Below are 16,124 nucleotides of genomic sequence, written 5' to 3'. Positions count from 1 at the left end.
TGCAAACAGAAGGTTTAGAACAGCAGGAGTTGGGTGCCTGAGATAGCCATGTTAATTGTATCCATTACATGGTTTAGATGCCAGGTCTCTCTTGGAAATGAGATTTTTAATCTCAATTAGATTTTTGCCTGGATAAATAAAGGCCTAATTAAAAAAATAAATCCCCACTTTTGTCACTTCACAGATCTGAGAGTTGAAAGGTACTCTTCAAAAGCGAGGACTAAAGGATTACTTGTATACATTACATTCACGTCATTATGTGGAAGTATGAACGTCTAACGAGAGCAGCCATCATTAAAAGTATACATAGAAAATAAGGAAAACCATAATGGATTATTTTAAAATTTGTGTAGTGAATTCACCTGTTGACCATTCTAGAAAAAAACCTTACGGGAGCATTGTTACTGTCCACTAATGTAGAGATTCCCAAAATATGGACCAGGGAATCTCTGCTTTAGTGAAGGTACTGCAGGTGGGTCACAGCGATGACATAAATTCAGTTTGAAATTACGAGTATGTAGAATTACATATTTATTTATAAACTTTTATTTATTTATATAAAAAGTTAAAACTAGAGTTCATTAATAGGAGGTGGTTAGTTTGTGAATTTACTGCTCTTGTACTGAAGTTTGTGTCCCATCAGCCTTGTATGTGACTGGAAAGCATTAGCAGCTTATAGCCAACAGCCTGTGCTGTTTATGTATTTTGAATAAAATGGAAATGCATCGCTTTCTTGTGTATTTTAATTAGAATGAGAACGGGTAGGCCCCATGAGATTTTCAGGTTTTTAAGTGTGTCGTGGCTCTCTGGGACTTTGGGAATGTGTTGAGTATAGCTGAAACTATCTGTTTAGACGGAAATTGAATCTCCAGTTAGTTTGATAATCACCTGAGAATTTTGTTATACATTATAATCCCTTTTCATATAAACCCTCCATGTTTCCTATCCATGTGGTGGTCAAGGCTCTATTGATCATGGTAGCTGCATCAACATACTATTTTCTGCCACACATTTACGCCTACAATGAAGGGAGAACCTATAAAGTTTGGGTGACCAGTGTAGCCACGTTTGCCATTTTTTAATCGGAATATTAAAGGTTGAAATAAACTAGAATTATCTTTTAAAGCAATATGCCAAACATTAACAAGTTCTTGCAGTCCAGATGTAAGGACTTTCTTCTGTTCTTCATCAAATGACAGTTTAATTTGTTTTTACACAACTGTGTGAAAATTTGCATTCAGTTTTTATGATGTAAAGACAATGACTTGTTCATTAATCAAAAGCAAACTGTATGATTGTTAAAATTAATATTTTAAGTGTATGAAAATTTGTTTTTAATGGGCTGGACTATAATTATTCAGGTTAATGCATTTATACCCAGTGCTTTTAATTTTACTCAGCCCGCCCACTCCCAGACAAGCTTCAAGTATTTCTAAAAGGCAATGTAAGAAGATGTAACTGACAAGCAGCTTGAATAAAACAGATGTACATTATGCTCAAAAATCATTAATATCACTAAGTGCCACTAGAGATCGTGTTGCTTTTTACTACCAAGTGAAGCAAAGTGCTTGAACTGGCAAAGTGACTGAGCTGACTCAGCTGAGGTCTCCACTTTAACTTTCAGGGCGAATTTAAAAAACAACCTCAACAAGCCTTCCAGCTGTGCCACTTCAGCCTCTTAGTAGCAAAATACCGTCTAAAATACCCAGGCTGTAAAAGACTTAAACATGTCTAAAGAGGCCTCAGTGCAATTTTGAACACCAAAGTCAGAGTAGGCCTCACATTAACACACACACACACACACACCTGTTCTTTGTGCATCTGTCCCTACTCTGAGAAAGGTTTGACTTATTGATCCATCCCTGGTGTTCACACTCAAGTATTGATTTGGTTCTGTCTCCTAAAATATCCAAGCATAAATTTGCTTCCACATTTATTCCATTTTCATTTTCATTTGTCACTAGAGTTGAGGCTTTTTTGGTTGTGCAGGTAAACATTGAATGTTGTAAAATGTTTATTTTGATGGGCATACTTTCTAAAATCCTCACTCCTGCTTCATGTGTCCCCAACCTAGGTGAGCATCCTGCACAGTGGAGAAGCACGGGAACACGTCAATCACGTGGTAGCTCCACCTCCGTACGTGCAGGTGGTCCACCATCCGTCCATGATCCAGGATCTGTACCCCATCCACAGCTCGGGTAAGAAAAAAGCAACTGGGGTGGATTGTTTACAATTTTTTAATGTCACCTTCAGCCAGGATAGATTATGATTATTAATACATTATTGTTGCGATAGACAGGAAGACAGGTTTTATTTTTAATATAAACCAGAGTTATGGTGTCATTAGCATCAGAAACAACCTGTTAAAGCAATTCTAGGCCAGTGAAAAACCTGAAATGGATTAAGGTAAAAAGCATAAGGTCCAAAGTGAAAGAAACATTTTAGGTCACCAAAAACTGAAACATCTTATTTTATTACATGAAATCTCTGCCTGCCCATGAACTCCTCCTAGATCATCAGGAGTTGATCAACCATACTTGGCACCTGTTGGGTTTTAACTATGTCAGATGTTAGAAAAACATCAGGTTGCCTAGCAACCACCTACCATTTATGTACCTATAACAACTTATAAAACCACCATTTTGATTTCATAACAGTAACATCTAATTTGTATATAACACATCTGAATTATGCATGTTATATATTAATCCTATCATGTTGCCGGGCAACCACCATCCAAATGACCTGTTTTTACCTTTTATACACCTGTAAGGCCTCATGAAAGCATCCTGTCATTTCGATTTCATGACAGTACCATCTCATTTATATCCACAAAAGCTGCCACCAACTAGCACCAGGCTAACATGACCCATATAAACATCTCCAACCCATATTCTGCTTTTCTTAATGTGATCAAGTATATTGATAAGTATATGTCTGTGAAGGTTCTCAGTCATCCAGGTCATCGTAGTCAAAGGATCTTGCAAAGAAAAGCGTCTGGACTTCTTTAAGTTACTTGAAGACGTTTCACCTCTCATCCGAGAAGCTTCTTCAGTTTTAAGGTCAAATGGTGGAGAGTCCCAGATTTAAACCTGGGACCACTCACATCCTGGGCCATCTGACCTCAGGAATTCGCATGATAAGGTGGGGCCAGGTTTCACAATGAACTCACCCGAAACTCTGGCTGATTGGGACCCACACCCAGTTTCACACCTTGGCTCAGGCGATTAGAGGATCATCAGGGGGTCCTTTTGTCCCTCTGTGGGGGGATACTCCCACTAGGTTTAAATCTGGGACTCTCCACCATTTGACCTTAGAACTGAAGAAGCTTCTCGGATGAGAGGTGAAACGTCTTCAAGTAACTTAAAGAAGTCCAGACGCTTTTCTATTGATAAGTATAAGTTTGCCAACAGCACAGACAGAACAAACAGTACTGTAGTATGGGCATGTACCAGTAAACTAAATTCCATACCGAACAGGACTTGAAAGTAGCTGTAGAAGTAAATGAATCCCTGAAGATTATTGTAGCCAGCTGCTATAGGTTAAGCTGTTAGTTACAAAGCCCTCTGCATGCACAAATGCAATGTTTGAACAGACTGTCTTACTACACATTCTGAGTTATCACTCTATTGCAGGTATTAGTACTCTATAGTGAATAGAGGACAGTTGAAGAAAGATTGTGGTTGTTAGGGGTTCATTCTGAAGCTACATAGAGTCTGCTTCAGTAATATTGAGGTTTAACACTCCTGGAACAAAAACTCAAAAGAAATGTGGAGTGGCTAAACGGGTCATGTGGTGAGTACCTGTGAATGCAGGTATGTGGTGGAGATGTTTAAAAGAAAGAAAACCAAACAAAACCAAACAAATCAGCCCGTTTTAACAATGTCTGTCTGTCTTCTACACAAAACGAGAAAAAGGAAGAGCAGACCAGGCAAAGTGGGCGGGGTCATCACAGCACAGTATTTCACCGTAACCATGCAACAAATAGCAGGAAAAGAGAGAAACTCCTCAAACTCCAAATAAATTCAGGGACTCAAACTCAGTCTTTCTATGACAAAGACGAGCATTATCAGCCACTGTAGCTGGCACATGTGGCAGCGCAGGAACTTCAAATAGAGCTCCACACATTGATAGGGAAATTAGTCACTAAGAGACATTTTTAATTAAACTACCCTGCAGAAATAGTTTGGCATTAGTTACCCTGACTCCTGCCCTCATATTGCAGTGTTAATGACTGAAGTATAGCACAGATCCTGGAGGGGGGCACAGAGCGCTGCTTAAATGATCTTACGCACAAAGCGTTCATCGTGTGGGGTTTGCAGTGATAGAAATTAGTATTTCCACAAATCGGGTAATGCAGTGAGTTTTAATCGGAAAAAACGAACATACGAGTGGTGAAAGAAGTCAAAGAAGCAAGAAGGTTCTGAGTAAAGTTCATGAAATATTGTTTGACTGACAGTTGAGAGCAAAAACTTGCATTTTTGACAGTTGTCAAGTCATTTTGAGACATGAAAAAAAAGGAAATCAATAAAGGTAAAGCATTATAAACAAGGCACAGCTACAAAGCTTAAAGTTATAATACAGAAGTAAAAAGTATTAGGAGTCTTGGATTAGTTGCATACATGACTGCTCAGCTTAGAAAATGGGAAAATTCAAATGTGGAAAAAGTGTCGACGTAAACTTGACAAAACACTGCCTCTCAAAGGAAACCATGAGAGACAGAGGGTGAAATGCTGAGACTCAGACTCAGGAGCCTCTGCTGTGCCTGTGAAGAGTTTTTCTGTCAACCATCCATCCCAGGGTAAACATAGCGAGATCCAGGGGAACGCTCCGTTCCGCTTTCTAGTTTGTTTATCGCAGCGCTCATCAGACTGCTGCTTTCCTACTCTGCGCCTCTCCGTGATTGAGGCCCTCCCAAATGATGCAGCAGGCTTCTTACCCTCCTCCTGAGCACATGAGTGATCTGAAGTTAAAAAAAAAAACATGGAGAGGAGGAGAGACATTGGTCTTAATCTAACACATGAGATTTAATTATTCATCACACTCTAATGGATTCTACTTAGAGTCCTGGAGAGTTCAGTGGCCGATGCTGTTAACGGCTCAGAGAGTTGGAGGGTGTGTGTGAAAAGGAGGTCAGGGGAGCGCAGAGGGAGGTGGATGGTGGGCAATCGCCGAGCCATACGTGACAAATAAAATGTTTCAATACATTTTTACACCTGTGACGCGATTTTGTCTAATGTTTCAGACGGCCTGACGTATGTAGAGTATTAGCAAACGGCAAGATGTGTGTCACATGGTGTGCGTACAGACACACAAGTTACATGAAGGTTCAAGAAGATGTGAAGATCAAAGCCCGTGGATTTAATGTGAAAATCTAGGAGCTAGAGCGAATCAAATGATCAATTGAAGAGTCCTCTGTGAGCCTCAACCTCGTTAAGCAAGCGAGCACGCACACACACACATACACACACACACAGGAGGGACTCGTGGGGAGAGGGCAGGCGCAGAGATGTCGTGTTAGTTCAGTAGGCTCGAGATCAGAGTGGATGAAATAAACATTTTAGTTCAAGAGAAATCCCTCAGTCTGTGTTGTGGGTATGGTACTAAAAGGGTCTATGATATATCTTTGCAGTCATGTGCTGCATACAGGCCAGATCTAAATGTGTTTAAAGCTGGTGGGGGGGCAGAGCCACTAAACACATGAGGAGTAGGGGGAGCTGCAGGATGACAACTGAGTTTTTAAATTTGGTTATTTTGAAGTTTGTTTTCATGTTCTAACAATTCCCTTATAAACACAAAAACCACAATTTTAAACCATATTTAAACAGCAAGCAACTAGCAATGCTTTCTTATGTTTAGTGGCAGCAAAGAGAAACGTTTCATGTGTTGATCATATAGAGGAAAAATTGAATTAAAATTTTAATATTTCATCCACTTTTTCACCCAGTAAGTGACCATATTTAGGCTACAAGGTGTAGCACCAGCTGGTACCCCCACAAACTATTTGGGTGCAGCACAGAGACCTGCTAATTAGTTTGAACAGACTATCAAAATGTTTGCCGAATTTCATGCACCAAAACTGGAGCACAAACTTCTTGCATGGTCTGTAGCGCACAGAAAGTGCACTTATGTCCCATATTATTGAAGTGAAGAGGCATCAGCAGCGCAAACCCAGTTCCGTGACTTGAACTAGCAGGGCTGGCAGAAAGCTGTCCAAACCTGTCAATCGATTGACTTTTTAAGGCTTTTTAAGACTTTTTAAGGCTTAACTACGGAGCCCCGCAGGGGACATGGGAGACATGCGAGATCTCGCAAAACTAACTCGGGATCTCGCAAAACTTTTGCGAGATCTCGCAAAAGTTGAACTCCAACAATGGCGGCAGCTACTTAGTTGTAATATTACTCTTTCTGGGTCACAAAATACACTTTTAAGATATTTTGAGGCGTGAATGTAGTTGTGTAAACGTCAGATATCTGCTCGGTTTACAAGACATCACATATTTGCAAAAGTGCTCCGACGTTTTCGGAGATCTGACACCCACCATCTCGAAGCTAATGGGAGGTCAAGACCTACTACAGCCGGGAGGAACACCGCTTTCCCGGCACATCGTGCCTCGACCTCCCGGTCGGCTTCGAGCTGGCGGCTAAAACTTTTGCGAGATCTCGCAAAACTTTTGCGAGATCCCGAGTTTGTTTTGCGAGATCTCGCAAAACTTTTGCGAGATCCCGAGTTTGTTTTGCGAGATCTCGCAAAACTTTTGCGAGATCTCGCAAAAATCCGTCTTAATTTTTTTTTCTCCCATGTCCCCTGCGGGGCTCCGTACTTAACAAGATCCAAACAGGTTAGTTATAAAAAATGTAACCTGCCATAAAGTTTTCCCTCAGCCTGAACAGTCTTGCTAAAGTCAACAAGACAGTTCAGCCTGTAGACATGATAACTTTATACACAGTTAAAATGGGAGTCTGCTCATATTTGGAGCCTGCCTCTAGTGACCATTTAAAGCACTACAGTTTTTTGTCTCTTACCATTTCTGCTTTCTATCTTTTAGCCCTAGATGTTGCAGTCTGTTTTCACTATGCACTGCTGTACAAAATCTTTGTATTTTGCTAGGAAAATATCGTTTGTTCTGTTCTGATGATCCCACACTGCTTAAATAATGTTAAGGTCCGGGCTCTGGGGAGGCCAGTCCATGACTGATAGTGTCACATTGTGTTTTTTCTAAACAGATGTGCTTTTAGTGCATTGGACATTTGACTTCCTGCTCCAAACAATGGCAGAACCTTCACCATCTTTTTCAGATGGCTGTAGACAGTCAATGTTGGATCGTCCTAATTTGTACATATTGACAGCATTTTGAACCAGAATTTTCAAAGTTGGACTCATCAGACGTGCTGCTACTGATTTTCAGTCCAGTTCTTGTGTAATCTGGCGTATCTCAGCCTTTTCCCTTCCTTAAGAATGGCTTCTTGACAGTCATCCTTCCACTGGGACCATTTCCCACGAGCCTTCAGTGAACAGTAGTTGAATCAGCTGAAAGTCCAGATACATCTCTCAGGTCCTGTGTCAGGTCTTTGTTGGATTTCTTCCTTTTCCATAAGGATATACTGATCATCTGCTGCTGTAGTTTTTAAAGCCTGCCACTTCTTTTGTCCTCTGCTTATCCAGTTTCCTCAAAATTTTTAAAGGACACACTGCACACCATGCCGAGATATGCCACGTTTCCAGCTAATAGCTCTTTGGGAATCACACTGTGAAAACTGTGTTATCTTTGTCAGTTTTCATAGATTCAGCTAAAGAAAAGTGACAAAATGATGTCTTTTTGTAACAAGCTGCTAGTTACGAAGTGTCTAAAGATACGGTTTAGAATGAATGCTTTGCTAAGACGCTCTGGTAGGTGTAGACACAACATTGGTTTATTTATCCTTTGAGTCTGGTGCCTTTTTATGCTTGAATGATTCATATGTCAGTGTTAAGTGGCTTAAAAAAACAAGCCAACATTTCTCTGAAAATGATCAGATGCAAGGACTGAAAAGGCCAACATCCAGAGAAAAACTTTAAAAGACCTACAGAGATCCTGGATAGCTGTTGCCTAAGACCACTAAAAAAATTACAATAACATTTGGCTCCTTTGGGTGGGATGTTGAGTTGCGTACTGATGCAGGCACAGATTAGTAATATGGTGAGATGCTTCTTAAGTGCATTATAAGATGTCTGGAGCTTTCTCATCAAGGACTAGAGTACAGTACCTCTCAAGGTCTGCAGCATTCAGCTGGCTGTTCTGGGTATTTTGTGCCCGTGAAAGTGAAAGAATAAACCGATTCAGTACATGCTGAAGATTTTCTGACCAAACAGAATTATTCTGATTTCAAGTCATTAAATCCCTGATCTCCTTTCATTTGGTTCTCAGGTGTACCGAGTGCTGCCACCGTGGTAATAGTAATGTGTATCGCTGCCCTGGTGGTGGTTGTAGTGTTGGGCATTTACCGCATCCACCTGACCCACCAGCAGGAGGTGAAGTTGGCAGATGCGGCTAAAGAGGCAGACGTGACCTGGGACGAGTCTGCTCTGACGATCACAGTGAACCCAATGGAGGTAGGAGGGAGGGAACTTCAGGAATTAAAAGGATGCTGTCAGGGAGGGAGCATAGGAGCTACCCACAGTGGACCGTGTGTAGTGGGATACTATCCCATTTCTATTTAAGGATAGAAACAAAGGATTAATCCTGTTGTGCCACTATTGATCCAAATACCAATACCAGCAATTGGTATCAATGTTGTCAATATTTGGATCAATCCGCCCATCTCTAATGTCTCCTTTGTATTAAACCAGTCAAAGGAAGAATTACTGACATTTCTTGTTTCTTGCTTACTGTCTGATGATTAAGTTTGTGAAACTTTGCAAATATTTTTTACCACAGAACTTGGAGGGGCCTCAGGCTGCAGAGGAGGAAGCCAGCGAGGAGGAGGAGGAAGACGAAGAGGAGGAGGGGGAGGAGGAAGACGACGACGAGGACGACATCACCAGCGCTGAGTCAGATGACAGCGAGGAGGAAATAGACGTCCAGCTACCCAGGATGCAACGCTCAACCAAGAAAGGCCAAAATTGGGACAAAACAACAATATCCTATTGAAACATACACACGTACATACACCCTCACACACACACACACACACACACACACTACAACACATCTATACTCAAATCACATGGCTGAAACAAAAAGACTATGATGTTGATGCTCTAAAAATAAGGTAATATCTCCCCCTACTGGAAGACAACATTTAACCACACACAGACGCACACAGTTACACACACACTCACACACACAGTGCAGTGATTTAACCTTAGCCTTGTCACAGAACCTCCTGTTTTATACAGCTGATAAGAGATAATATGACTCTAAAAGTGCTCCTCAATCACATGACTTTCGTTGTTCTTAGACGAAGAGATCACCAAATTTAGTTCATTCCCAGAGAGATGTCCCATGAATTATCTCTCTCCCATTCCAATGCAATCTTTAGTGAACTCGAGCTGTAGGAGAAGCCTTTTGTCAGTGAAACCCTGCATCATGCATTCAGTTTGATGTGTCAAATTCCACAGTAAGATTTCTGATGTCCCATATAAGAATCAAAATGCAAAACATCCTTTATTTAGGAAAAGTCAATTGCAAAAGTAAAGAAACTGACTATTTTTTGGTTTGTATACTTCATGTTATTTATCAGTCTTTATTCTGGCCTATGTGGCAAAGCCAGGTAATTTTACAGAAATAGCATATTTTAAATGGTACTCAAAAACAAATAGAACAAAAAAAAGGGGAAAAAAAGATGATCAATGTGCTGTCACAGACGTCATGTTGAACTAGCCGACAGGGCCTGTGTTCTGGGTTTTTGGGAAAGACAGAGGAGTCTCCTTGTACATTTTTATACGCTCCTTTCTTGTAAATATTGAGTATAGTAGGTGACCCCGACCCACTGAGTCAGCCCCACATTGTCTAACCAGAGACCTTCCTCTCCACCTGTACACAACACACCTCTTCATATGTATGTACACGCCCTGATCCCTTAGCCTGCAGGAGTCTTTCCAGAGCAGAGCCCCAGATCCTCCCTGCGTGTTTTTAGCTCAGTGTTCAGATCATTCTGGCTAATGGCAAACTTGGGTTTGCTCTCACGGATGTGCTACTGCCTTTGAAATAGGTGGGTTATTAAAAGCTGGACTAGGTGAGATTTTTGTATTTAAAAAAAGAGAACAACCTCTCATTAAACAACAGCAGAAACTCAGTGATAGAGTTTTGATTTAAAGTCAAAAATTCCAGCTGTAAAACACACGATCCTTGGTGTGGAAGCTAGCTTAATGGAATGAAATGTTAGCCGCTAGCTAGTGATTTCAAAAAGGGGAAACCTAAGCTAAAAGAATAACAATAGTGTACTTGGACTTATGAGGTGAATATAATACAAATCTAAATAAATTAAACAGTTGTTTCATGTCTGCTGGGTGTGTAGATAGTCAGCAGTTAGCCAACACATTAGCCATATCAATTGTGAATTTCACATCTTGCAGAACTTATCTTGGTACAGCTTTTACTTTGTTACCCATCAAACTACTTTGTAGCTCTAAGGTATTGATCATATTTGGCAGAAATTTCAAACCTTCAGAAGCCTTCAACGGTGACCAGGCCAATAAATAGTCAAGCTCTCACATTATGCATTTAAAGACACTTTATTGTGGCCTAATGGCCTAAACTATAAAACACAGCCTTCCTAACTGGATTGCTAGTGTCTACAGAGACATCAGATACACACTGCAAAAAAATAAATAACAAATTTAAAATAGAAGAGGAACTTCTCCAAACTTCTAACTTTGAAAAAAAAAAACCGCAGCATTAATGGAAGAAATTTAGGTCTAGAGACTGATGTCACATTACATAAATCCCACCTCATTAGCCTCGTGCAATGAGGCTCGTGCAACTTTTAAGAGGACAGAGAGTGGAATGCATTTGGCAGTGTCACGTTTGACGCAATCAGAAAACCCAGTCGTGGTTTTTTTTTCCCACTTTGAAATGAAGGGGCATTAATCACTGTAGCCATCCTCAATTTAGCTTGTCTGTAGTGTTTGGCAGCAAGAATCCACAAATGACCAATGAAATGATGTTTGTGTCACAGGAAAGCTTGTGCGCTATATGCCAGAAATCGATAAAGGGTTCGGTTAAAGTCATAAACACTGGAAAATGTCCTCCTCTAACCTAGTGAGCCTTTGCCAGCTGTCCTGTGGGTATAACTGGGAGAACCTGTTGTATGTGTATACTGTAGCTCTACTGTATGTTCATCTAAAGATCTCATATGTTGTTTAAGAGTTTTCCTCATCTACTGTGACACCTAGTCTTGTGACGCCACTTCCCTTCCTGCACACACCCCTCCTCCTCCCCCCTTGACATCTTTGGTGGATTTTGCATCAGCCCTAATGTTGTCCTGACATTTGTTTTAGAAGAGGACGGTGAAATTAACATCGAAACCTTGTATAATGTGTAAAAGTTTCTTTCTTTTTTTTAGTTTTTTTTTTCTCTGGACTCTTTGGTCTGTTTTCCTTTGGAATGGTCACTACAGCACTTTCTGTAAATTGGCCAATAAAAACTTGTTTTGGAATCTAGCTGTGGGGGTCTGTATTTGTGTGACAGTGTGAGTGTTTCTGTGTAGCCAGTAATACATTTTGTGGAACTGCATCCTCTTTGGAGCTCATAATCCTCTTGTGGAAACTGTATGTGAGCAATATCAATTGAATTATGCAAAAAGAACAGTTGTGCACTGTACTAAAAATTAAGTTAAAAACTATTTAAAGGGACTTTTTGTAATCAACTTCTGCACAGTTCAAAAGCTTCATCACCAGGTGGCACGTATGTATGCTGCTGCATTGAAAAAATGTAATCTCTCTTTTTAGCTAGCCCTATTTCCTCTAGATGCTCTGCCTTTTTGCCTAGCCATTAGAAATTACATTGTGTGCTTAATGACTCTTCTGTGAAGGCTTTCCACAAGTTTTAGAGGTGTGTTTATGGGAATTTTCAACCGTTCTTCCAGGAATGCATTTGTGAGGAGTGCAAGAAGGCCTGGCTCGCAGTCTAATTGATCCCAAAGGTGTTCTATCAGGGTTGAGGTCAGGTCTCTGTGCAGGCCAGTCAGGTTCTTCCACAGCAACTCAGCCATCCATCTCTTTATGGACTTTGCTTTGTGCACTGGTGTGCAGCCATGTTGGAACTGGAAGGGACCATCCCCAAACTGTTCCCATGAAGTTGGGAGCATAAAATTGTCCAAAATGTCTTGGTATGCTGAAGCATTAAGAATTTCTTTCACTGGAAGTAAAGGGCCGAGCCCAGACCGTAATATGTCCTATACCAAACAGTGCAGTTGGACATTTACTGGTCTCGTGGAAACCACCAAACCCAGAATCATTCATCGGATTGCCAGATGGAGAAGCGTGATTCGTTATTCCAGAGAACACGTCTCCAGTGCTCTAGATTCCAGTGGTGCCATGTTTCACACCCCTGCAGCCCACGCTTTACATTGTAGTTGGGGATGTAAGGGTTGGCTGCAGCTGCTCAGCAAATGAAACCCATTCCATTAAGCTCTCTGTGCACCATTCTTGAGCTCATCTGAAGGCCACATGAAGTTTGGAGGTTTGTAGCGACTGACTCTGTAGAAAGTTGGCGACCTCTGCCCACTCTGCACCTCAGCATCTGCTGACTCGTGGCCACCAATTCATGGCTGAGTCGCTGTTGTTCCCAATTGCTTCTACTTTGTTATAATACCACTAACAGCTGACTGTGGAATATTTAGTAGTGAGGAAATTTCACAGCTGGACACGGTACCACGCTGGAATTCACTGAGCTCCTGAGAGCGAGCTGCTCTTTCACACATGTTTGTAGAAGCAGTCTGCATGCCTGTGTGCTTGATTTTATACACCTGTGATTGGAACATCTGAATTCAATGATTTTGGATGTGTGAGTGAAGACTTTTGTCCTCAGCACAGCACACAGACATTTTGGACAGTGGGTGTTTCTTTGCATCCTGCTGACAGCTCTAGTTAATTTAGGAAGTTTTCAAGTATAAGAATTTACAATAATTACCTTAAAGCATAAAGCACTCCAGATTAAAAAAAAAATATTCCAGTTAAATTCACAACAGACCCACAACATCTGAGGAGCAAATGTCTCTAAAGGCATCCGTTTAATTGAACGCAATCAGCCATTTTCTAAACTACTTATCCTCTGCAGGCGGAGCTGCGGCGCTGATCCCTACTGGATTACTTTTTTGTTCTTCAACAAAAGACTCAGGGCTGTGTCAAATTAGAAGTGTGGAAAAGCCAGGAAACATAAGTCGGGCTGTACAAAATGCCACTGACAAGGTCTTTGAGTCATTTTTGCCTCTATGAACACTAATTCTACTCATAGTGCCAGGGGCTGGTTAGAGTAAGCATTACCAAAGCCTGTTATTGGACATGTTTTTGTGTGAGAAATTGGAGTTCAATGACTGAACCACCCAACTGTGCACTCTATCTAATCTTCACCTAAAGAACAAGCCAGCACTGTTGTCGATGTAACTGTTCAATAAGCAGTTTGTAAACGCAGAGCAAGCTGCAGGGTTGGGTGTTCTCCATGCTGCTGAAATGCTGCCCGGCAAAGACAGTCCATCTGGTCAGACTTCTCTCAATACATTAAAAGTCCTCTGTGGCTATTTGGGTTGTGCTTTTCCTAATTTTGAGATGGCGACATCAAACGTATCCTAGATTAAAAGCATCTTTTCAAGAAGAAGAAGAAGATGAAAATCAGCAGCTAGTGCCACAAAGCAGCTTCTCTTTGTATGACTTGCCACAGCAATTATGAAGGAGGATGTAAGTTAGTAAGGAGTACATCTATGTGTATTACCTCTTTTTCCTGTTCAGCTTAGAGAACTTGCTAAATGTACATATATATTTGCATAAACCAAAACTTGTTTTACTTATTTTCCTCATGGATAGGGTTACTCTGTGTGGTATAAGCATACCCAAGGATAGACAGGCCTTCTGAAGATACACTAAGCGTCCCAAAAACATTGGTGTGTTCCTGAAATAAACTAGATTTCTCTAGAATAGAACTAAAAATATCCGAAATGAGATTCAGACAAGACATTAAATGACCACAAAAAATGTGAAATGGCTCTAAAGAGACACACTGGCTCTAAAGCGATTTAAAAAATGATCTAAATTGAATCCAAACAACCTATAAAGATGCAAAAATAGCCCCCTAACCCTAACCCAGAAAACAATCATTAATTTATGCAAAACAATCAAGATTTCACATAAAAATCATTACAGAGCAACAAGCTGGCCAAATTAAGACACAAAAAGATACAAAATTACTTCAGAAAGGCATAGAATAGCTCAAATAGATGCCAAATAACCATAATGATACACAATATGACCCTAAACAAACCCAAAATGAGAAAAAAACAGTGTAAGATGCGCATCCCAAAATCACATCTATGAACAATGCAGGAGGACCATGTGCAAGTCCATGCCTAATGATGCATGAGTGCACTGTTAGTACTGTTACAGCTAATGTACATGTACATATTACTGAGATCCAATGCAGTGCAAGAAAGTGAAGAACATAGCTGCTAAGCCCAACCCAGAGACAGCTTGTTCAGCGATTTCATTCACAGTGACTTGTAGCTCTGAGCGGCTTGTTGAATGGTAGTCGAGTATACTTTACTTTGTCACTCTTCCCATGTGAACAGTCTCAAAATCTGCATTTAACATTTACTATGGAACTGGGACACCACTAAGCAAGAGGGAAGATAGCTTCAGGCTGGCTATATTTGCCTCCAAGCATTGATCACTGGTTTTTAAATATTAAGTTTGCTGATTTTTGGCTCGGGTTATTATTTCTGTGGTTTCTTTATGGCATCTTTTATTTGAAAAACAGCATCTGTGCAGTGAGATTATCACTAGAAAGATCAAAATTATCTAATATGTTTGTATATCATAGACCAGTAATGGGCATATCTAGAAGAGGGGCATGGGATTGCACCAACCCAGCCCATTTATGTACACTGAGTATGTCATTGATGTTTGTGATGGGGATATGTGCTAAGCGCTGGAGAGATTGTATATCCAGTTGAATGTCTCCCTCTAGTGGATAAAAACTATATTGCATGACCTTAGCAATTGCAAATGTTCTCCAGTCACACCTGAGCTCACGCAGTCCTGCCACGCTGCTCACACATGTCTTTGTCATGATCATTATCTGTTTTCATATCAGCCTTGAGCCAGTTTGAGATTACCATGGTCTCAGAATACCCAGTGTTACTCAAACTGTACTTTGCACAGCCAAAAATTGGGTTAAATGAAGACCCAAGAGGCCTTCTGCTTGCATAAACTAGCGAGAACTCAGCAGCTCAGTAGGAAAGAATTAAAGTATTTGCAAAACTTATCTTCGAGCACAGCAGAGGGGGAGCCCCAGGCGCTGTCACCTTCACTCCTGACTCACAAAGAGATGTTGCAAAAACTAAACTCTGTCAAGCTGCTTTAATGCACATCTATAATTACTGTCTCTCTAACAGAAACTCTTTTGACCTGACTTCTCAGGACAGCCAGTGGGGAGAGATTTGGACAGATGTTGCCTTTTGCTTGTCATTGCTAGATGGCGGCAGTCGGTGTCAAGGCTGCAAAGTCACGGCTTCCTGTCACTCACTGGAACATCGAGTACGGAGAGGTTGAGGCAGCAGTATGAAGTTCACGATGCCCCAGAAGAAAACAGACTACCTTTATCCCATCATGCATTATTCATTACATTTCTTCCCACTCCAAGGCAGCGAGAATGCATTAATGTAACCTGGCTGTAATTGTAACCTCGAAAAACTCCCAAAAAAAAACACCAAAAGAAAATTACAACAGGACTAAGGCTTCTAGAGGAACCAGAGAAACTATGATTTTACACACAGAGTCAAATTTCACAATAATTCTTTTATTAAAAAAAATTTTTCATTTATGTTTTTTAAAAGTGAGCATAAGGTGGATGTGACAACAAAAGGCAGAAAAATGTAAGCCTATAATAAAACACTGTGCTGTGTGATACTTGGAGGTAATAGTAGATGGT

The 16,124-nt window shown here is 40.7% G+C and overlaps 1 protein-coding gene across 1 annotated transcript in view; it reads left to right on the top strand.

The window, feature by feature from the left end:
- The window catches only part of LOC146693387 (calsyntenin-2-like), a 333,610-nt gene extending 321,970 nt beyond the window's left edge, over positions 1-11,640 (top strand). The window contains exons 15-17 of the mRNA XM_085479236.1: positions 2,075-2,198; positions 8,409-8,593; positions 8,919-11,640. Of these exons, the coding sequence (XP_085335362.1) occupies positions 2,075-2,198; positions 8,409-8,593; positions 8,919-9,131 (522 nt within the window). The 3' untranslated portion in view covers positions 9,132-11,640. The remainder of the gene's footprint in view (positions 1-2,074; positions 2,199-8,408; positions 8,594-8,918) is intronic.
- The last annotated feature ends 4,484 nt before the right edge of the window (positions 11,641-16,124 follow it).

This window comes from Copadichromis virginalis, linkage group LG14 (assembly GCF_057382275.1).
Source record: "Copadichromis virginalis isolate Kocher_CV1m ecotype Utaka linkage group LG14, C_Virginalis_male_GT1.1, whole genome shotgun sequence".
In the NCBI taxonomy this organism is placed as follows: Eukaryota; Metazoa; Chordata; class Actinopteri; order Cichliformes; family Cichlidae; genus Copadichromis; species Copadichromis virginalis.
Note: the sequence above shows the minus strand (reverse complement) of the source record. Positions and strands in the feature narration are given on the sequence as shown.